The sequence below is a fragment of the Mus caroli genome, chromosome 19, assembly GCF_900094665.2.
Source record: "Mus caroli chromosome 19, CAROLI_EIJ_v1.1, whole genome shotgun sequence".
Lineage (NCBI taxonomy): Eukaryota > Metazoa > Chordata > Mammalia > Rodentia > Muridae > Mus > Mus caroli.
Window position 1 is genome coordinate 44,861,609 of NC_034588.1, and position 23,415 is coordinate 44,885,023.

A 23,415-nucleotide genomic window follows, 5' to 3' on the forward strand; every position below is an offset into this window, starting at 1 on the left:
GAATTTTGTCCCATTGCTTATGATATCATCTGATGCCATAGAGGACACTAGTATCTATCAAATCCACAAACGTTTGCATTTTAAGAAAAGCATTGAGAAAGTATTTGCATGATCAAAAGAACAGTTGGCTAGTGCTTGTGGCAGAAGCATTAGTATTTACAGTAATCTGTTCTGTCATGTGTTGCACATTTATTGCAGGTCAATCTGAGCCAGGCACGAGGCCAGCACAGTATGGAGACTAGACTACGGTTGAGGATACAATATTGAGCACAAATAGACACTTCTTGTCTTCATAGGCACACAGTGTCAGGAAGTCCTGGCTTTAGTGGTCACCTGGCTGCATCTGTCTGGCCAGTAGATCACAACCTGGGTTCTAGCCTGGAAAGGCATTTTGGAAACCTGGAAGAGAAGAGGGGCTGGGCTGCGCGAGATAAGGAAGGAACCAAGACAAAGGTCTCTGCTCAAGGTTCAATTTTTACTATTCCGGCACTCCGTTATGAAGGAAGGGGGAGGGGCCCAATTCCTGCCAAATAATATCGGGGTCCAGTAGCAGGGTGACCACGTGATGGCTCCAAACAGCAAAGCGGCAGGTTCCAGCAGTGGGCGTGGCAGAACGATTGAGCAGGAAGCTCCACCCCGGAGCAAGCAGGTTTCAGGCTGGGGGAGGGGAGACTACATGTCTGCAGTTCAGACTTTGTTCATGAGCTGTTTCCTCCAGAGAAGTTCAGAGTTACAATGTTGATAGTTATTTTGATGTTACTTAATTAACTTTTCTTAACTGTACAAAGGTCATGATGTAACTTAGCAAAAATAAACAGATAGAAAGTTCAGAGACTTTTTTTTTAAACAATAAAATCAAGCAGCATTTAGTGAAAAAGACCACAAATTCTGTCCAGAAGTCCATTAGAGCAGTTTGTCAGGTCAAGAAGGTGACGGAGTGAGAAGACAAGCCAGTTCAAGAAAATGTCCCAGAAAGGATGCAATGTCGGGGAGAAGCCCACATTCTTGGCCCTAAGTCTTAGAATGAGAACTTGCCATGACATCTTCATCTTGGTTACTTTTCTGTGGTTGTGATAAAAATACTGTCCAAGAAAATAAAATTATGGAAGGAAGAGTTTATTCTAGTTTATGGTTTTGAAAGGATAAGAGTTCATCATGAGTAGGCAGTGTAGTCGTCAGTGTCAGGCATGGTGGCAGAAGCAGGAAGCAGAGAGATCATATCTTCAACAGCAAGTGGAAAGCAGAGGGCGAATTGGAAATAAGTCAAGCCTGTGAACTCTCACATCTGTCTCCAGAAGTATTCTTATTACAGAAGGGCTAGACACCCTAAACATCCCCAAACAGCGCCACCAAGTGGAGACCAAGTGTTCAAACACCTGAGCCTATGGGGACATTTCTCACTGAAACCACCACAGTCTTCATAAAAGGGACGCTGACTAACGATGGGAACATAAGTGAAATGCTTGTTTATATGGACCTGCAGTGGGTGTTGAGAGGGAGCACAGTGCTTTCCCAATGTGTGAGTGAACTGTAATGGTTAGTAAACAACAACAACAAAAATCCCCAAGACTGTTTGGAAAGACTTTCAGCCTCATTTCATGGATAACTTAGGGTATCATTTGCTCTCTCTAGTTTTCTACAATAGGAGTAGAAGGTCTGGTGATAAAACATTTTCTTTGTGTTGCCTCCTTTGCTTTTCCCCTGGGTTAAAGTGAAGGTTCATCTTATCTATAAACCTGTTCTTTTCAGTGGAACCAGTCACCATATTAGCAAAAGAGACGGGAACATTTAGACCACAGTCCTTTTTGTTTGAATTCCAAAGTGATAAGGCAAGAAAACAAAGGATTTGGTGGAGATGCTGACATGATTATCATGATAATGGATATGGTGTTAGATACTATGGGACTTTGGGCAGACAAAAAACTCTAGTAAAACCATAGCAGAAGGTACATTGTAGACTTATGGAACACAGTTAGAAGGGTCATGATGGTGGGACAGCGCACACAACTTTGAATCCATTCTAAGAAATGTATAATGATTGATCACTGAAGAATTTTGGGATCAATTCATAACATCATCTTCCACATAAATTAACAAGTTGTATCTGAAGCTATGGTGTTTAAAAAACAGTAGCCACCAGTTACTTATGGTAATTAAACATTCAAATGTGGTAGCCTACATCCAAATCGTCTATAAGAGTAAAATATGCATTTGATTGTGAAGACTTGGTACAAAACATGTTAAAATATTTTAAGAATTTTGATTCTGGTCATTAGTGGAAATGTAGATGTTTGACAAATTCGACACCGTAAAAATGTAAAATGAATTTTCACTACAATTACCTATGAGGCTCATATCTTGTTGCTGCATTGTTCTGGCTGGCTCCGAGAAGGAAAAACTTGAAGATCAGGGAATGATAGGTGGCTACCTCAACTCTTGGACAAGTGATGCTCCATGTCAGAATCACCACAGTGTTTGATTCTGGGAACGAACAAGAGAGATCAGGTGAAGCCTTTTTAGTTGGATCTGACCAGTGTTAGGTCTAAGTGCTAAGGTTTCATGGCAAATGTTTTCACTACTGAGATGTGCCAGGGTGCTGGTGGGTCTTGATGAATGTGCTTTATAGCACAGGCACACATATTCTCTGGTTTGAACATGGTTCTTCCTGTCAATTCTCATAGAAAGACTTAGCTCCCTACAAGAATAAATAAGTTGGGGCAGTGGGACTAGTAGCCTTATGACGAACACAGCTTTGAGAGAGTTCTAGATCTTGCAAGAACTAGATTAATATTTGAGATCATGGGTTGTTGTGAAGCCGGTGACCTCTTCTGTGTCACTCACATGCACTCCTAACCGTGATGGCATCCTTCATGCAGTGACAGGCATGGGTACCTCAGCATATGAGGCTACCCAGTTTTGATCTCCACTGTTCCTAGAACTGTGAGCCAAAACAAACATATTTTCTTTATAACCTACTTACTCATCAGTGACAGGAGAAGCTAATCGAATGAGATTAAGGGTAGTCTCCAGGTGGAGGGTGGGGTGTGTCCTAACATGTTATCGAACAAGAGAAAAACTATTGGGAGAGGCTTTGTCACGTTAGAAACTGTCACCCCCATGAAAAGCTTCTATACACCTTTGCCCTCAACATTTTAGCTGCTGAGTCAGCCTGGAAGATCTCTCTTGGGAATCACAAGAGTAGATGTTCCTGATGAGAAAGGCAACCTAGCTTAGAGGTTCGCGGACTGCTTTCCTTGTGTATGTGTGTGTGTGTGTGTGTGTGTGTGTGTGTGTGTGTGGGGGGGGGGGGGGGGGGGGGGGGGCGCATAGAGGCGGCGGCGAGGAAATTGGTCAGCTCCTCCCTGTGGGGAGACTTGGGAGGCTGTAAGAGTCTTGAATCCAGAGGTAAATGGACAAACCAGACCTCTTAAATCCTACCACCCTGCTTAGAAACGGATCAGGGGGGTAAACCTCACTAAGTTGCGGTTGCAGCTCCCCGCCTTCTCCGGTAGGGGCGCTGGGCACCAGCGGATAGCTTATTCTCTTCCAGCACTGGCTCCAGCGCCCACCTGGACCCGTAGCTTTGCAACTTTTCCCCACAGCAACGCGCTGCCCCGCGTCTGGAAAAAAAAAAATCCACGAATGCCAAGTCCATTTCATTCTGGGTGGGAATTGCCCTTGTCTTCTTTGTCCAGCCTAGCCATCTTCTCCGCTCCCAATTTTCATTTTAGCTTTGGTGGGAAAGCAAGTTCAAAAGGCGAGGGCTCCTGGGAATCCCTGGCTTTCATCCTTCAGGCCCAGAACCCCGCTCCTTCGCATCGCAGCACACCTGATCTTTCCCAGGGTGTTCTCAGAGTTCCTACTCTTCTTTCGCATCATCCTCTCCCCGCCTCTCTTCCATTTCCCCTCTTTGTTTGCTCACACCTCCAACCACAATTCTTCTTCCATTGCCAGCTTTCACCTTCTACAAAGAATCTCTTCTAATTCCTAGGGGGAAGGAACAACTTGGAGGCTATGTTCCTCGCTTAGCCTTGGCACTCCCCCTCCCCCACCCGATCCTTTTCCGGTGTTTCCTGGAGGCCACCTGTCCTAAAGGTTGTTGTAAGCCGCTTCTCCAGCCGGTCGTCAAGCTTAGCACCCCTCTCTCCACCTCACCAAAGTCTGTCATCCTGAGATCTGGAAGAGTCCCAGTCGCATCAGGCGCGCATACCCTCCTGCCACGGGGGACAGGGGACCTGATAAATGCTTGCTGCTTTAGGCAGGGGACCTTCCAAATAGTGGCGGACACTTTGAAACAACTGGCCCTGCTCAAAACCGCGTCTCGGGGTCAGAAGGGCAAGACCTAGCAGTCCCTGGCAGGAAAACAGGACCTGGATCTACTACTGTCCTCCCACATCTAGTGTAGGGTCCCCAGAATATCAGCCTTTGCCCGGCGGCTTTCAGGCTCGCTTTCCAGACCTCCGGGCGGCTTAATCTGATGACGCCCACAGGTGCTGGAGGACCGTGCCTCATGAAGAGGGGTGCTACCCTTGTTCTCCACATTGCCTCTGACCACTCACAGGCTTCTGGATGTGCAAACAGCCTATGCGTGATTCTCGAGCACCCACGGCCGGAGCGCACCTCGCACTCCACCCCGCCCCGCCCAGCCGCTCTCACTCGCACAAGCCCGTGTAAACGCGCACGCAGGGAGCCGCGCGCCCCCGCACACCCAGCAACATCCCCCCCCCAGCTCAACCAGGTACGCCCCCCCCCCCAGGCGCCCTTCCTCCAGCCCTGGAACACCCTGGTCTCCCTCTCTCCCTCTCTCGCCTGCGCGCACGCACGCGCACGCACGCACTCCCCGCGCCCCCGCACCGGGAGGGGGCGCAGGCCTCCGGGGGCGGGGAGCCCAGAGCAGAGTCGTGGGTCCATCCCGCGCTTGGCTTCAGAGCGGTAGCTCCCGGCTGGCCCTGGTCTCCAGATCGAGAACAGTTGGCAGTGGAGATAATTTACTCCTCCTTCTCCTCCTGGAGACCCTATACTTCCCGCACGCCGTCTCCCGCTCCCAAGAACAGACCGAAGAGTGAATCCCCAAAAGCAGCCAGGAGCGGCTTCCCAACTCCGCGCCCGAAGCTGGCTGGTGGTTGGATTTCCGAAAGACTCCGGATTAGGGTCTGCTGTGAGCCCCCTCCTCCAAGATCCAGCTAGCGTTGCCCATTTTAAAAGAGGATTTCCTTATTCCCTCTGAACACTCCTTTTCACAAATTTTTTAAAAGAGGTCGGTGGAAAAGATTGGGGGGGGGAGCATTTTAACAACAGCATCAAACCGGCCAGAGCATCGAGAGATCATTTAATAAATTGCCTTTGGGTTTTGGAATCACCCTCTGGACCTGGGAGCAAGCGATCCAGAGGGGGAAGAGTGTAAGGGACAGGCGAACCACCTCCTTCCCGGCCGCCCCCTCCTCATTCCCCTGACACACTCGCTAGCTTGCTTGCCGGCGCGCGCATCCCTCCAGCACCCCCCCACCCCCTCCGCCGGACCCGCACCTCGGCGGGCGCCACACACTCGGCAGCCCGAGCCGCGGTAGCCGCAGCGGGATGGAGGCGGCAGGCACTGAGCGCCCCGCAGGCTGGCCCGGGGCACCCCTCGCCCGGACTGGGCTGCTACTCTTGTCAACATGGGTCCTGGCCGGCGCCGAGATCACTTGGGGCGCGACAGGAGGTCCGGGGCGCCTGGTGTCCCCGGCTTCAAGACCACCAGCGTTGCCTCCTCTCTTGCCACGGGCAGCGGAGAACCGGTGGCCTGAGGAGCTGGCATCTGCACGGAGAGCCGCTGCACCGAGACGCCGGTCCAGGCTAGAGCCACTATCCCAGGCGAGCCGCGGGGAGATACGGACTGAAGCTGCGGGAATGTCGCCTGAAGGCGCGAGGTGGGTCCCCGGCATTCCATCTCCTAGCCAGGCGGGCAGCGCGAGGAGGACTCGCCGGGCGCAGCCCCCAAGCCCCCTGGAGCGCGGGGACGCTTGGGCTACTGCTCTCGCAGATGGTGCCAAAGGAAGCCGTCCTCACACCAAGGGTTCCCGAGAGGAGGTGAGGGCGACACGGACTGGAGGAGCGTCCGCTGAGGAGCTCCGGCTGCCCAGCACGTCTTTTGCACTGACCGGGGACTCGGCTCATAACCAAGCCATGGTGCACTGGTCGGGACACAACAGCAGTGTGAGTACCCATCTGGCACAGATCGCTAGTCTCCTGACAGCCGAGGGTAACGGTAATGGGAGGCGGGGGGCTGAGGAGAGGGGCGAGGGACAGATAGTTTCTCAGGGTCCAGAAGGAGAATCAGAATGCCCGGACTTTTAGAGAGGGGTTTGTCCTGCCCACTTCACGCCCCCAACAGGTTAGCCGAGTTTTGTTATAAGATGGCGTGTGCATCTGTTTACTGAAGACCCCAGTACTGAGGCTGTCTGGAGGGCTAAGAGGAAAGTGTGTCTTAAAGCTGTCTGGGTGAGGAATCAGTGGTCACTCCCGCATTCAGGTCGGAGAGTGACTTTTTCATTTCTGGGGAAAGGATGCTTGAATTCGTGAGTGTAAACATGGGCTGATGTGGAGAAATCTCTAGACCAATTCCCGAGACTGGAGGAGCTCCCTTTTTGCTCTGGGGTCACGTGAAGGGAACCAGGGAGCTAGGGAGACTGAGGCCACAGGGACAGCAGAACACTTGTTCATTTTGGGGTCGCTGCTCGGCACATGACGTTCTAACCTGGCTGCATCATCCAAGCTGGAAGGCTTTCCTAGTGGGGGCAGGCAGGGAAAAAAGTTTAAGGCGTGAAGCGAATTTCCACACCGTTTTTCCTACTGCTTATCCTCGTGCTCCTGCTCGCTCTACACGCACGAGTAGGGGAGCAGAAAACTCACTTTCGCCTCTGTGTCCTGCTTCACAAATGGCTCAGGGACTCTGGGATCAAAGTTGAGACCCTGCCCTTTTCTGAGCACATCTCTTTCCCCTTTTCCCTTGCCATCTGGGCCCACAAGACTTTGATGCATCAAGAGGTGGCACCTTCCTTACGCCAGCTCCAGAGCTTCAGGGCTCAGGAACGGGGTGTCCAGATGAATAGGGTCTAATTTGGGCAGCCGCTGGCAGGCTGGCAGAGCCTGGTTAACCAGTTCATTTCTCTTCAATACTCCCAGCAAGAACTGGCTCCTCCAAACCCCTTTCCTCCTATGATCGCTGTGCTATTTCACCTGGCCTTGCCAATCGTCTTTTTTTTTTCTTTCTTTCTGGTGTGACTTTCCAGTTCAGTTGAGAACCAGACTTAGGACTGAGCAGGGGTTCCATTAAGAGGACTAGGGATTCACAAGCAGCGTTGAGAGCTCATTTATTGGAAAGTGCTGCCTCTTTTGTATGTCCCCTCAGGACAGGGCTTTGAAAAGACTTCCTGGGGAAATGTTTGCCTTATTTTGCCAGAGCGTGGGGGTCACAGGGCTGAGCATTGAATAACAGGGAAGGCCAGGGGGCCCGCAGAGCTCATCACACAAGCAGTAACCAAGTACAGATGTACCGGTTGTCAGTGATACACAGTGGGGGTGGGGCTGAGTACCAGATGCTGGGTTCTAAGGAGAAGAGTGGAAACACACAGGGCAGCTTGGTGACTAATGGCTTCATCTGCCTATCTCCATCAAGATAGCTCCACCACCCCCAAGGCTTGGATTGGATAGCTTTGAGTAAAGATGCACTTTTGCAGGGATGGGCTACTGAAGACTTACTTTCAAGTCCACAGGAGATGTTTGTGTGTGGAGGGGGGGGGATGAGGGAGGGAAGGAGGAATGGGAGGCAAGAAGATATAGAGTTAGAGGGGGGAGGGACAAGGAGAGGGAGAAGCAGAGCTTGTGAATTCAGACTTCACTTAAGTTTGATAATTAGGAGTAGTGGGGAATGTTCTTGGTTTTCTCTTCCTTGAGGAGGGGATAGCCGTACATGTGCGAGGCTTTATTACCAAATTCACTCAGCCGGAAGTGTTCCATCCCTGCTTTAATTTTAAGAGTCACTTAAAAATCTTGACAAAGGCCCCTGGAGATGGGGACTTTAGAGAGAAAGCACTTCTCGCAAACAGGTAACTGCATGGCCTTCTCTGTCCAGCTTTAGGGGGTGTTGAGCAGCAAAGGATGCGAGGGATGGTTTGGCTTGTGCCCACTGGAAAATGCTTCTTCAATCACTACAGGGACAAATGTCCTGGGTAGCAGACCAGTTGAGCATGGAGATTGGAGCCATCTATGAACCAGCTAGTTCATAGCCTGGGATGCTCCATAATGAGGAAGAGCTCTTTGGGAGAGTTACTGTGAGCAGCTTCAGCAGTGTTTTTCCCTCCTTTGCCAACAGCAAGAAGAGAAGGTGAGAAGATGAGGAGGTCTTTTTACATACTGTTTCTATGTGGAGGAAGATGTCATAGGGCCTTAGCAGGGTCTTCTGACCTGGAAAGACAATTCCACCTTTTTTTTTTTTTTTAAATGGCTTCTGAAGCTGAAACATTAAGCAGGCTTTCTGACCAGTATTAGCAGTTTGATAATGGATTTCTTTGGTGGTGGTGGGTGTTAGTTGACTGAACGCTGAGCTCTACTCTGATAGAGTTTACAATCAGAAAAATTTAAGCCGGGCATCCTCAGCCCCACCCTCCTGGCTCAGTGTGTACTTCAGGAGCACAGGGCCAAGAAGAGATCTTTGTATATAAGGACAGGGCTGCTGTGTTCTTGCTGGAGCTGGCCAAGAGCACAGCCAAACAGTCCCCAGGAGTGGGTTCATAGCCGACTCAAATACCTAGGACCTTTGGCAATGTTCTGATTGCTGGGACAAATGCTTACTTTGGTAATAATAACTAGAGTGGGTTTGCTTGGGGGGAGATGAACTAGGTGCTAGCAGAGAAGGCAGAGAGGAGGAGAGGAAGTTGTGGGGCCTGACTCTGATCACACTGACTTGGCTAGGGTAAGGTGGGTAGCCCTGGCCTCAGAGCCTCTGCCCTGGAGAAGATTTGCTCCTGTTCTTGCTGTCTTATTAGTCTCCAGCTGACTAATAGGTTAGAAAGTGTTTCACAAACACCCCGTGGAACCCAGTCCCCATGGCTTTCAGAGAAACAGGAAAACCCATTATTCTCTCCATTTCCTTCAGGTGGGGGAAGAGGCTTCCTTGCTTGCTCAGTGAGTTGGCAAATGGCCCTGCAGAGTGTGAAGATGCGAAGGCACAGCCAGCTCACTCCTACCTCTTCTCTCTTGGATTAACCCCTATTCTGTATTCTCCCTTAGGTCAGGTACCATTTCTCCTTAGCGGCTCACACATGGGGCCTCTGCAGCCTGCTGCCTCTGTAGTGTGTCTGCTTGGGATGACTTGGCAGGGAGTTTTCAATTAATGTGCCCAACCTGAAGCCTTAGTGAAGAGAGGCGAGGCGATGCTGGGTCACTGCAGGTTCCTGCCAGACCAGGAGCTGCTTAGAAGACGTATGATGGGGCTGGGAAGTTTCTACCCTTAGGAAATGCAGCTAGCCTTTTATCTAAAATATTTACTCCTAATGTGCAAAAATAGTGACAGATTTGATCAGATTCATTGTCTTTCACTCACTAGAGCATCTTACTGTGGCTGGCAAACAGATTTTTCCAAGCAGCTTTTGGCTGGATTGCCTAGGCTTCACTGTCCCAGGGTCACAATATCTTAATGCATTTTGCCTTCTCTGAGGTTTAATAAAGAAGCCTGCCACAGAAACTGTTCTTCAGGGGTTTGCCAAAAAAAATCTGTTTTTAATTAATATTACAAGGAAAGGCGTCTCAGTTGAGACATGGCTGGGAAACACACTGGGACACAACAGCACTAATTGCTCCTGGTCACTGTCCGCCAGGAGTGGGGATGAGGGAGGAGGGGTGAGCCAAGGCTGTTTGTCTGCTCCAAGAGTCCTCTGATGGCTAGGTTATTTATTGGCTCTGATCTGCTTTTCAGATCCTGTGGTGGTTTCCAAGGTGAGCAGGAAAGCAAATGCCTTCATCGGGAGGCCCTATTTAATGATGGCTGAAATACAGTATTTGGAGCTTGCATTTTGATTGGCAAAGGAATGAAAGTTGAGTGGTGCCTTCTCCAATTGTGTTGAGTTTAAGAGTTGGGGGTTGGTGGATGCAGTGGTAACAAACCTCAGGAAGCATTTTTATTTTATTTAACTGGGAGCAGAGATCCATGGACCAGCGTCATCTGACAAGCCACAGAGCCAACACCCACAGACCCAAGGCCCATCCTTGGAGGCTGGTAGTTCATTTAGGGCTAGGTGCAGATGGGCAAGTTATCTGAGGCCTGTGGCTGGATCTACCCACCCACCGAAGACTTCATGCTTTTGACCTACAGTGAGAAAATGCGAAGCACAATTCATTAGCAGATTTGGGAGACATGAGAACCTTTAGAAGAAACGGTTGAAGATGCAGAATGAGTTGGGCTAGCTCTGAGGAATGAAGGGAGTTTAGCTAACCAAGATTTTGTGTGTGTGTGTGTGTGTGTGTGTGTGTGTGTGTGTGTGTGTGTGACTGTGTCTGTGTTGCTGGCAGAGGGGACTAGATGGAACCTCCTATTCTTGGTAGGCACTGCAGCAAGGATGTTCTGCCTCACTTAGGTACCTAGTGATGGTTGGGTCAGTGGGTTAGTGAATGACACTTCCCACTTTCATGGAGCATAATCTACAAATGAATTTGAAATCATTGTCACAGATATGATTTGACAGACATTGTAAGCAGGAATGGCTTGGCTTTGCATGTCTCTATTCTAGTGTGAGGACCTCCTGTGTCATGGCATTAAAGAAAGGCCTCTCACGTGTGTGTCTTGAATGCCCTGGGTCTACCTCTGCAACTCATGACTTGACTGTCCCATGGTCAACTCCTCTGCAGGGATTGCCCCTGTCCCAGGCTTCTGGTTGGCTCCGCTCCAAGACCTCCTCCACCTGAGACATGGCCCCTGTTACAGCTCACCCATTCGTGGCTCAGTCCAAGACACAAACACAGGCCTCTATTCAGACTTCTCAGGAAACATTTACTTCCCTTCTCCCAATGACTTACAGAATATACACTGGACCATACATTTGATCATCTGTTAGTATAATCTTATATTTTTCAGTAGTTGGAGGGTGAGGGATGAAATATTAAGCTAAATAAATGCTCTGTATCAATTATAGGTTCTGTTCCTATGTTTGCCGCCTGACTCAGTAGCATTTTGCTCTGGTGAGTTGGATGGTGTCTGAACTGCGAAGGAAGGGGAAATCATTTTTACCCTTAGATGGCAAATAGGTTGACACCATCTCTTAATAACACAGTGTAAGTGTTCAGTTTGTTATATCACATGGGAATTCCTTTGGATGTGTGCTCATGTTCATGTGTGATTCTCTGTGTGTGTGCACACACATATAGGTGCCTGTACATGTGTGTACAGGTAGGAAGGCTAGGTGGCAATGTTGAGTGTCTTCCTCAATCACTCTCCATCCTAGTTTTAAGAGATGCTCTTTTACTGAGCCAAGAATCTCATTGATTGGTTAGACTGGCCAGCCAGCTATCTCCTGTTATCTTTCTGTCTCTGCCTCCCCAGTGCTGGGGTTATTAGCAGGCGTTTCCATGCCTAGATTTTTTTTTGTGCATGTTAGGTATTGAACTCAGGTTTTGTGTGATGCCATTTCACACAAATGGGTAGGACCATTTGTGTGCTGGTAGGACCCAGTAGGACCCGTGAGCTATCTAGGGACAGCTTCTTGGCTCTGATAACGGTGTCATTTACGGGTTCCCTCTTGCGCAGTGGTGCTGAAATCCAATCAGAAAATGGTTGGTTACTCCTTTGACACTTGTGCCACTACTGTACCAGTGGGCACGTCTTGCCAGCTTGGTCCTTGTATCAGCTCTATGAGTTTGTAGCGAGTCAAACCAATGATTACTTTTCTCTTTTAACAATGTGTACTGCAGCATGAAGCTAGTCAGTAGGGGTGAGGCCTCCAGGCTAGTATCAGATTAATGTCTCCATGTTCATAAGCATATTTTGTCTTTAGCAGTAGGGGCTTACCATCAAGTTCTGCAGGGAAATCGACAGCACCACCAGCAGCCCGTAATGTTTAGGGGAGAGAGATTGCGGACTGGTACCTTCAAAGGTGGTGCTGTATGGTAAACATTTTACTGATGAAGATATATTCCTCACCGCTTATGTCTACGTTTTAGGACAAGATTCAGTGCGATCCTTACTCCATTTGACAGAGGATAGAAATAAGGAGTCAGTGGTCCTGACTTCTCATGCGCTTCAGAGATGAGATATCTACGCGCACAGGCTGTTCAGCCATCCGCTGAGCATTTGCGGTCCGTGTGTGCCGTTGTTCTGGCGATTGGGGCTCGCTGGAGATGTGATGGAGAGGCAAAAAACAGAGACTCGACAGCATCTGCCTCAAGGTCCCTTTTGTGTGCTTTGGATGTGAGCCTGCTCTTCTGTAAAGTTAAATATCACAGGACAACAAGACAGATGCTATGGGGGTGATGTGTGGTTAATTGCCAAGCAATTGTTTGGGGCTATGAGCTTTTAGGAAAGAGCAGCACCGAGGGAGATACTATAGGAATCTTATATACTTAACGCATGTCATGGTTAGAGGTGACTTTGGGAACTGGCTTCATCAAATTACTCAATAGGGAATGAAGGACAAGGCTTCATGTCCTATAGCTGGACTCCAACTGTTCTTTTCTCCCAGAACAAACTCTCCTGTTCCTTCTTGATATTCTATTTATTCCTGCAGGTTAACAAAGCATTTTCCTTCCAGAAGTGTTCATGCGATTATACTTGGGTAAGTTTAGTACTACTTATTCAATAGGTAGAGTACACTGAGACCTCGAATGGCTGTGTGCAAGACTGGAATAGATTCCTCAATCTTGTATGGCTTTTCACATCACAGTAACTAGAAGCCCACAGAAACAATTCAAGGGAGGAAAAACCCATTAGGCTTCAGGGTACAGAGGATATATTCAATCATGGCAGAGAAGGCCATGGTGACAGGAGTGGCTGTGTCAGGCAAGGTGGCATGGGCAGCTAAGTTCTTATCAGCAAGAGCATGACGTGTCTGGACACATCATCAGAGTCAAAGAAGGAAGCACAGAAGCTTGCCGTAGGTTAAGACCCTCAGAGATCCACCCCTAGCGAACCTCCTCTGAAAGCCATTTTCCCATCATAAAGTTCCCATGACCTCCCATAAGAGCGTCTGTCATGGCCAAGTGCCATTGCATGTAGAGCAAATGTTTAAGCACACAGCCTGCATAGACACTTCACATCCACACTGTAACATTTCCACAGTTACTCTGTCCACCCACTGCAGTGGTTAGAGACAATAAATAATGAGCCCCTTAATGTTGGGTGAGCTGTAGCTTATCAACAATTGCTGATGGGAACCATGGTAAATCACCTGGCTATTTGAATTAGTGAGTCAATCAAATATAGTTGCTTGTTTGTTGTGATTGTTTGAGTTTAATTATTGATAGAAATGCTGTTCTTTATAGAACACTAATAAACGTGCCGTAGTAAATGTAGAAAAAGTCCCAGAACTTCAGGGCTACACATGTAGATTTTTATTCCTAGGTCTATGCTGGGAAGCCGGAGAAATGTTTTCTTCTTGGCTGAAATGAGAGGGATTTGCAGTATGGATAGGCCAGGCTTTCAGGGATATTGGTCAATAAAGCTTCGTCTCTTTCTAAGTAGGAATATGTGTCTTCACAAATACTGAAGAAAATGCAGCTTACGGGAAAACGCTGGAGTTGAAGCTATCCAGGATAATTAGGGATTCCACAGGATGTAGAATGTGGGCTTATTTTGCATGGGTAAATTGTATGGCATATGGTTTATCATATGTGTGAACTAATACTTGTGGAGGGATTAACTCCTGAATGTAAACCTCTGCAGGGTTTATTGAGAATGGATAGACAGGGAATGTGAAAAGTAGATTTGAGAGCCAGCTGCTTTGGTTCAATCCTCTCTCTGTTTCTGAATAGCTATGCGGCACTGGAATGTGGTTACCTTGTCTCTGCCTGTACAAAGGGGCACCCTTCCCTTGGTCAGTTGAAAGGATTTTCAATGAGATTATACAGGGCAGTGTGCTTAAAAGAAGTATCTGACCCAGATGTACCCAAGGAGCACTTGAGACATTTTCCAGTTGGGAAATGCTTTTGCATCTGGAAGAAATTCTTCTCTTGATTTCCATACGGAAACGTTGAAACAGGAAGGAGCTACCTGCCCACAGTTGGCCAAGGAGCTGATGGTAAAGCCTCTGTGAGACAGGGGCATCATCTGCAGGATGCTCATTTCAGTCGCATCCTGTTCTCACACAAGTCTCCACGATGTCTGCTTTGTATGTCGTGCTGACAGGAACAGCAGAGGAGACCTACAACAGGCTGCCTCCAGCTCCTTGAAACTTAACCTTAGACTTTCTGTTAGACTCAGCGATAAGCCTGATGGTAAAGAATGGAAATAAGTGGAACATTTTCCCAGGGCTTTTTGTTGTGTGGAGGGTTAAGGGATCCAGAGAAATGGGGGTTGGGGGGAGGGGAACTTCTCCTGGCTTGGGTATTGGTGTTTACACAACACAGGAATCATAAGACATTTCTTGAAGAAATTCAGTCAGGTGTGTAGCTTTGAGAAAGTAAGAGAACACTGGGCTGCCAGAGCTGCTTAGGAGGCAGAGGTCTCAGTGTCAAGATGCTACTACCCCCAAGTCTGGGGATGGACCTTCACGCTCCATGTTTTTTCCTATCTCTTAGTTGTGTGTGGTGTGAAAACAGAATATCCACAGATTATCTGCAGCCAGCCTTTTTTTTTGTTGTTGTCGTTGTTTTGTTTTACCCCCACAATGATCACATTGACAAAATGCACTAATTAATTTGTATTAATCTTCACCCAGTCAGGGACTGGCTTGCGTTCCTTTTTTGGTCTTCATCTAGGGTACCAAGGACGGAACCTGAGAACTCTATATAGACACTAGAGGGAGTGTTGCCCTGGGAAAGACACAAAAATAAATAAGATAAAATAATGAAAAAAAAATGTTGCACTGTGAGTTGTTCCAAAGAGAACAATGTTTCAAAGAGAAGGAGAAGTACTCTGTAAGTGCATTGCATGACAGGTTGTTGGCAGACCCAGAATGCTTAACAGGGCACATCAATCCTGAGGGTTGATTGTCTAACCTCTTCCTGCAGGAAAGTTGAAGTCAGATGCTTGAACTGTTTCAAATGGTTCTCAACCTGGGGGTGTGGAGTGGTGTCACAACCCCTTGGGGCTTGCATATTAGTTATTTACAGTTCATAACAGTAGCTAAATGACAATCATGAAGTAACAATGAAATAATTTCATGGCTGGGCAGGTCACCTCAACCTTAGGAACTGCATTAAAGGGTCGTGGTATAAGGAAGTGTGAGCCACCGTGAGAGGATGAACTGAGACTCTCCAAGTAGATTCACCTGAAGATGGTTCTCAAGCTGTATCTCCCATCTCTCCAGCACGTTCTCTATCAATGCCTTCCCATTCTCTTGTGTCTTGCGGTCAGTTAATAGAAGCCTATTGAACTGAGTAGAGTAGGAAACAGAGACTTTATAACTGCCTAGTTGAAAAAGTGATTTCTTGGGTATGCAGAGGGGTCTGGCCTGCTCCAGCTACCTCTGGGTCTCGAGTGTGCATCCCTGGAATAGCTCAGCTGTTAAGTTTTGGTCCTCAAAAGGACCTATTTGCCTGATTGGTCCTCCTGAGAGCCCTTGTGTTGGCTTTATGGCTTAGTAGGTGGGTTCTCATCAAGATGGTGAGAATCAGGTTAAATATTATATAGATGCATAGGAAATGAGCCTTTTTCTCCCTCCCTCCCTCCCTCCCTCCCTCCCTCCCTCCCTTCCTTTCTGTTTATCTATCTATCTATCTATCTATCTATCTATCTATCTATCTATCTATCTATCTATCGTTCTATCTGTCATCTCTCTCTCATCCTAATCACAGTTTTACCCCGTCCTCCACTCCTCCCAGTTCCTTCTCTCCTACTCCCCTTTCCCCTAGATCTGCTCCTTCTTTGTTTCCTTTCAGGCCTCGTAGGGTTATCAACCAAATGCAGTATAACAAGTTACAATAAGACCAGGCAAATACCCTCATATCAAGGCCAAACAAGACAATCCAGTAGGAGGAAAAGCAGACAAATGAGCCAGGGCCCAAGAGAAGGTAAGTAAGTCAGAGGTAGCCCCTGCTCCCAATCTTTGGACTCCTACAAGAATACCCGGGCACACAACCATAACATATACGCAGAGATCTATCACAGAATCCATACAGCCTCCCTGATAGTTGCTTCAGCCTCTGTGGACCCCTATGAACCCTGCTTAGTTGACTCTGTGGGCTGTGTTCTTGTGAGCCTTCTCTTTTTGAGACATCACTTGCTTCAGTGGGAAATGGAGAGCAATGACTGAGTGGAACTTCTTTCTTTTTCTTCCAGAATTGGGCTAGAAGGGAAGCTCCAACTGCCATGTTAGGGTGTAATTCTGTGGGGTGGGGAAGGCTTGTCTATTGTTACACGGTTGAAACAAGGAAGCTAGAGATATGGAGAAGCATGTTTTTCAGGGTAACAGTGGAAGAACAGAAGGTCTACAGAAGAGCTCTTCCTCATTTTATGTGCTGGGTTGTCAGTGCTATTCATGTTTACAGGTGAGCTTTTATGCTTTCTCAAAATTCCCCAAATAGCAACCCAAATACTCTTCAATCAACTATCTGGACACCTCATAGCCCAGTTAAGTTGATATATAATTTTTAAATGAGAGATCTTCAAGTGACAGGGCAGGTCAATCGTGAGGTTTGCTTGTCTTACCTCTTCCTGCAGGAAAGTTGATGTCAGATGGTTAAACTGTTTCAAATGATTCTTAACCCAAGGGTCGCAACCCCTTTGGGGCTTGCCTATTAGTTATTCACAATTCATAACAGTAGCTAAATTACAGTTATGAAGTAGCAATGAAATAATTTCATGGCTGGGTGGCTCACCTCAACATTGGGAACTATATTAAAGGGCCGTGGTGTAAGGAAGTGAGCACCACCCTGAAAAGATGAACTGAGACTCTACAAGCCAGCAGCCTTGAGTAAGTCTTCATGTCTTAGTTTTATTGGCTGCAAAGTTAGGAGCATACCTCACTTGCCAGGTTGTTTGGGGGTCTTAGAAATGATGCATACAGTATCTAGCCCAGAAGGCTACATCTTAAGTCAAGAATATTAGTCTATAGCCACCAAGATGAGAGATGGGTAAGTTGTGTATCATCTTTGCTGTTAGATCTCTTGGTATCCTGCTGGTATCCTGTCCACTTTTGAAAAAATTTAAAAAGTTTATTAGCAAGCTAGCCTGACTTCCAAGTATGAGTAACAGGCTCTTTATCCAACAGGGGCTATGAGGGCCCACCAGCTTTCTCTGGCCACTGGAGTTTTGCTTTTGTCAAATTGGGCATTGCCTGGGTCAAAGCCATTCCTCAGTCCCTGGCGGACATAAGCAGGAATGGGACTACTGTGGGGCTGTTGTTTGTTTGTTTTGGTTTTGGTTTTGTTTTTTTTTTTGTTTTTAACGATTTTCCAGAGTCCCCAGTGTATTAAGCCCCAGTTGTTTCCCCTGGCAATTTGCTTGCTTTTTGTCTACCCCCATCCCTATTTTACTCCCTGACTTCCCTATCAGACTTCTCAGAGATTATCTCCCAAATAAACTACTTAAATTAAAACCCTTATTTCTGGAGAAATCTTGAGTTACTTTCGAGTCATTAATGTGGCTCTTCTACACAATCAGAACTAATGGTATATTCAGTATGGGGATTTGGTGGCTGAGAAAGTCAAAGCTGTGTAGCTGGGAATCTGAAGACCCAGGACAACAGATATTCTACTCTGAGTCCAAATACTAAGAAGCAGGACAGACAATGGTGTAAATTCTTGACCAAGACCAAGCATGGAGGCAGGAGAAGACTGATGCCCTGGATTACCAGGGAGGAACAGAGGGGAAAAAAAAATCCTTTTATTATATTTGGGACTTTGGGTGGATTTGATGAGATGTGTCTATGTGAGGAAAGACCATCTGCATTATTCAGATTATTGATTGATTGATTAAAATTTTAACACTACCCAGAAACATCCTCACAGACACTGATGGAATAATGATTAACCAAACATTTGAGTGCCCTGTGACCCACAAAAAGTTTAGTACATAAAGTTATCTATCATATCAAGTCAGGAACTTTTCTCCTACTTAAAGAATCTTATTTTGGGTTGTTTAGACATTCCTTGCTAGCAAATATAAACCACAGAACCAGGAATGGGTTACTTTTGTGTATTGCTTACCAATGGGGTCACATAGACTCCAAGAGTTACAGGATTGCCAATACTGCTCTAAAATTTGACATTCTGACCCTGCTGCTGAAGAAGACACTATATTCTTAAGTCATAGAACACAGAGACATCAAGTTGGTATTCAACTTCAAATTTTGTCCTGTTGGTGAGTGTTCATGGCATTAGAAGGTACTGAGTGTGCTACTGGAGGAGAAAAGAAAGCTTCAGTTTCATCCACCTATGAACATTGTAAGCTACTGCAATCACTGGCCTGAAAGATAGGTCCAGCGGTACCATAGTGGTACCAAAGTTATGTGAGTAACCAACCACTTTCTGACTGGTTCTAAGGCCTACTCAATAAGATGAAGCCATATACCTGGCATTATTAGATGGGCCTGTGGCTAGCTAGATCCTAGGCCCAGAGGAAAATCCAATACAATGACTCAGCTAAATTGGATCAAAACATCTTCCAGTGACTTACTGATATTCACATAGATAAGAACATCTCTCAACCTTGACCAGAGGAACTTCCTTTTGAAGTAGATGGCAGTTAACAACAAGTCTGAGAACTGCTTGTCATGCCGAGGACAGAAGACTGGAGACTGACTACTCAACCCCATATTGGACATTTGTATCTCACTCCAAGGCTCAAAGGTCTTTTGGGAAGGGGGTGATGGTGGTGGTGGTGGTGGTGGTGGTGGTGGTGGTGGTGGTGGTGGTGGTAGAAAGACTATAAGATTCAGAGATGGTGAGTGACATCAAGAAAACTGTTTTCCAGACATAAAAAGATACAGCCTGCACAAACATTCACAAGCTCCAGCAAGATAAGATTCCAGCATACTGGGCAAGAAGGTGATATGCAATCTTGCCAAAAATTGAGGAGCTTTCAACTACTGGTGCACTTTTTCAAGTTATTTTATTGAGTTCTGATATCTACCATCCTTCCAACCTGACTCCACCCCAATCTCTTACAACCACTCCAACACTAGGTAGGAAAGAAGGTTAGAGGAGAAAGGAAATGTGGACCTCTTTAGATTACTTCCTGCTGATTTAGGGTATCAGGTTCCTTGGGGACAAGTCCAATCTCCATCGGCAGGCTGTCTCCAACCAGCAATCCAGCAAAACAGCAAAGCAGCAATCCAGCAATAGCAGAAGCAGCAGCAGGGACCCAACAGCAGCAGGGATCATCACCACTACCACCACCACCACCACCACCACCATCATCATCATCATCATCATCATCATCATCATCAGGGATCCTTCCTCCCCCAGCAGCAGCAACAGCAACAGCAACAACAACAACCACAACAACAACAGCAACAACATTAATAACAGCATCAGCATCAGCAGGGGCACCAGCAGGGAGAGCAGCAGCTACCACAGGACCTCTGAGGCTCTAGCACTTATACCCTCTAAAGAGTCCCCCGAATTCTTTTGTTTGGCACCTGCCAGAATGAAGGGACCCTTGCATCCAAATTATCTCTTAGTTCTATTTCCTGGAGGTGAGGAGTTGCTCCTACTCGGGGTGTGTACTCGGTCTTCACAAGGCCTAACCCCCCTGGTATTTGGACGTTTAACTGCTAGTAGGTGACAGTCTACCTAAAATAAGATTCCTTTCTTCTTGGGCTTCGTTATCATTGGAAGGAGCCACTGGGCTCAGAGTGAGCTTTTCTGACTAAGATCACATCACGGAAAGACTTCATGATATGTTGGTGAGACTATTGCATTGGGATTGGGACTTTCTGGTTTGAGTTCCTTATTCGTGAACTTCTGTTACTAAGTCACCTGCTCTCAGGTCCATGGGTCTTGGGCCTCATTTAGGTGCAGGAATCTTAGTTTATAAATAAGAGTTGTGAGTGTCCCTCTTTAAAATTAGCTACATTATCAGCAAGGAGAAGGAGTTATGGCTTTCAAATTAGAAAATTCTTCTTTCAAGCATGGAAAGATTGGTCTTACTGAAGCCGTTGTGTTTCTATTTATTCTTTTACTAATACATCCAATAATTTGTTTGCTTTAGTGTAATGCTAATCAAGATATTTGACTTGTCTTGAATCTCCCCCTCCAGTCTGTAAAATGAAAAAAAAAAAAGTTGTATAAACAAGTGCGGTCCCATGCCAGGACAAAGTAAATGTCAATCATTTAGGTATTCGTGAAATAGTGGCAGTCCTGTGGGTCCCCTTTCTGACTCAGTTCAATGAGGACATGCTGTACATTTTGAATGGAACTTGGGTGATATGAACACAAGGGACTGGCTTACCATACTCTTGTTCATTCCTCAGGGAGCTGGAAGTCCCCTACCTGATAGCCCCTCTCTTCTTCTACCCTTTTCAGTACAAGTGAAATACGCAACTCACACACTCTGGTATGAAGACCCAGAGGTTCACATTCCAAACGTGATGCACACTTTGTTTCTAGTTATGTCTGGTATAATAAAATTTACAGATGGATGATAATTTGATGTTTGTAACAAAAAAAAAAACTATTTGTTCCACAACTTGACCTGTATTGGTTGCTCTGTGTGTTTCCGTTCAGATAAAGGGTTATTTGGGGAGCATTTAGTTTGTGCCTAGTAACACAGCAGGTGCAGAACCCCCACATGGTAGATCTTGACAACCCCAAACCTATGGTTACATGTGTGGGGAGAACATATGGGACAGATATATCATGAGGCAATACATAGATTAGTTTGGTAGTATTGAGGAAATACAGTGTTATAAGCAAGACTACAGTGAATTAAAAGTAAAATGAAATATTAAAAGTAGTGATTTTATTATTTCAACAAGATCTAGTAGTGTGATTGAAAACAATTCCGTCCTTTATTAGTAATCCAGTGACATTGTACAGGACATGTTCTGACCTTATTTGAGATCCTGCTGTCTATGTCTGGGGTAGCTGGAATTGTAGGTTTGTAGCCCCGCAGCATTGCTCTAATTTTCTTGCAAGGCATTGTGTTCTATCTCATGTTTCTATTTGTTTTCCTTTCTGTATAGGCAGAAGAAACTTCCACTTTTGCATTAACACGTGCTAACTGGCTGTTCTAATTGTACCAACTCCTTTCTGGGCCCATTTTCTTCCATTTATTTTACTCTTGGATCTGGGCTCTGCTTCTGAGACTTCATTCTTCGCTGTGTGTAAAGATGTCCTTGTTCACATTTGTACTGACATCATATTAATCGTTTTCTTTTAGCTCTCAGAAGATCTTGGCTTGGAGGATAAATCATATGGTCACTTGGTATCAGGACATGCATGCAAACCATTTAGATAGTCTGAAATTTTATTTTCTCTTACCTTGGCTTGATGGTTCATATGGACATAAAACTTTAGGGTAGAGAAACAATGTGCCCTGTATCTGTGAAGAACTTTGGTTGCTTGTATTTTTGTGTCATCTACTAGTTTTGTATCTATGTGTCCCCCTTCCCACCCAGAGACCAACGAGGGTGAGAAAAGTACACACCTGGCATGGAAATCCTGTGATGTTGTTCAGATGAATGGTGTGCATGTCTTTGACAAAACCTGGCACATTGACAATTGATTCAGACAAAGTCTGCACTGTGCTATGGAGGGACATCACACAGAACACAATTGATTCTTATTCTCTAAATATACTAGATAAAAAACACACACACCCAGGGAAGTAGGCATGGGTTCTACTTTACACATCTAAAACCACAGTACTGCTCATCGCTCAGCACGTATTTGTGTGGTACTGGAGCTGGCATGGCTGGGTGCTTAGATAGGAAGGTCTGTGGTGTGCCAACAACCGCATGGAGGACATTGAAGTTGGAGAGCACCGAAGAGATGCAGGGAATGAGCTGGGACATCAAAGGAACAGCAGAAGGGAGCTGAAGGGAGACAGCGGAATGTTCTGATCACATGGACTCTGTAGTAGGGAGCACAGTGTCTGAAGGGGTCAGAAAGGTCAGTTTGTTCCTCATTGTAGACTTGAAGAATGCTTAGGAGGACGGTATGGTGGTTTGGAGAGGAATGGCCCCCAGTAGACTCATGCGCTTGAATGCTTGGTCACCAAGGAGTGATACTATTAGGAGGTGGCCTTGTTGGAGTAGGTGTAGCTTTGATGGAGGAATGAAGGAAGTGTGTCCCTGGAGGGGGGCTTTGAGGTCTCAATTCCCTTCCTGCTGTCTGCTGATCTGGATGTAGAACTCTCAGCTGCTTCTCCATCACCCGGCTGCTTGCACTCTGCCATGTTTCCTGCCGTGATGATAAAGGACTAAACCTCAAAAACTGTAAGCCAGCCCCAGTTCAAAGCTTTCCGTTATAAGAGTTGCTATGGTCATGGTGTCTCTTCACAGCAATAGAAATTCCAACTAAGACAGATGGCGTACTTAATTTACCTTAAAAGAATCACTCCGGATACCCTCTGAGGTAGAGGAACCAAAGGATGGAGGCTGGGAAAACACACAGTGGGGATAGCAATAGGGTGGGCAGGAAGAAGCCACTGAAGGAATAGCTTGCACATGTCGTTGATCATGGGATTGCAATTTTTTCCTCTTGCTGTAGCTCTCTTTATCCTGGGCATTTACAGTGTTGCATTTCTGCAGGTAGGGGTTGCTTTTCTAACCAATTTATTCAAAATTAGTGTATGTCTTAAACAGGACTGGGGTTCATAAGAATGTTTTCATACAAGAATGTAATATACTTTGAGAATATACACACTTCTACATCCCAATGCATTCTCCCTTCTCAGTCCTCCTGGCCCTGTGAGGTGGGTAGCCACAAGAAGAGGTGGAGTTGTGACATGGTCATCAATGTCCATCCAAAGTGTCATTGTCAAGAGGCATATGCATTTGTATCATCTATCATCTATCTCTGCAGCAGCATGAGAAAGACATGCCAGGATTATCCTGGCCTCAAGGAGGATGAGAGACAAGCAGAACATGGGCATTGCCAGCCCTGCCCAGCTCAGCTGAGCTCAGCCTGGCTTTGTACAACCCCTGAGCTGAGCCCAACTGCAGTCAGGGTCATGACCATGTGCCTTGCATCTGTGTGAAGTCCTGGTTGTTTATTTGCAGTGTTCTTCTTTCCTTCCTTCCTTCCTTCCTTCCTTCCTTCCTTCCTTCCTTCCTTCCTTCCTTC

The 23,415-nt window shown here is 46.5% G+C and overlaps 1 protein-coding gene across 1 annotated transcript in view; it reads left to right on the forward strand.

Moving 5' to 3' along the window:
* Positions 1 to 4,892: 4,892 nt before the first annotated feature.
* The window catches only part of Sorcs3 (sortilin related VPS10 domain containing receptor 3), a 593,715-nt gene continuing 575,192 nt past the window's right edge, over positions 4,893 to 23,415 (forward strand). The window contains exon 1 of the mRNA XM_021151815.2: positions 4,893 to 6,195. Coding sequence (XP_021007474.1) covers positions 5,578 to 6,195 — 618 coding nt within the window. The 5' untranslated portion in view covers positions 4,893 to 5,577. The remainder of the gene's footprint in view (positions 6,196 to 23,415) is intronic.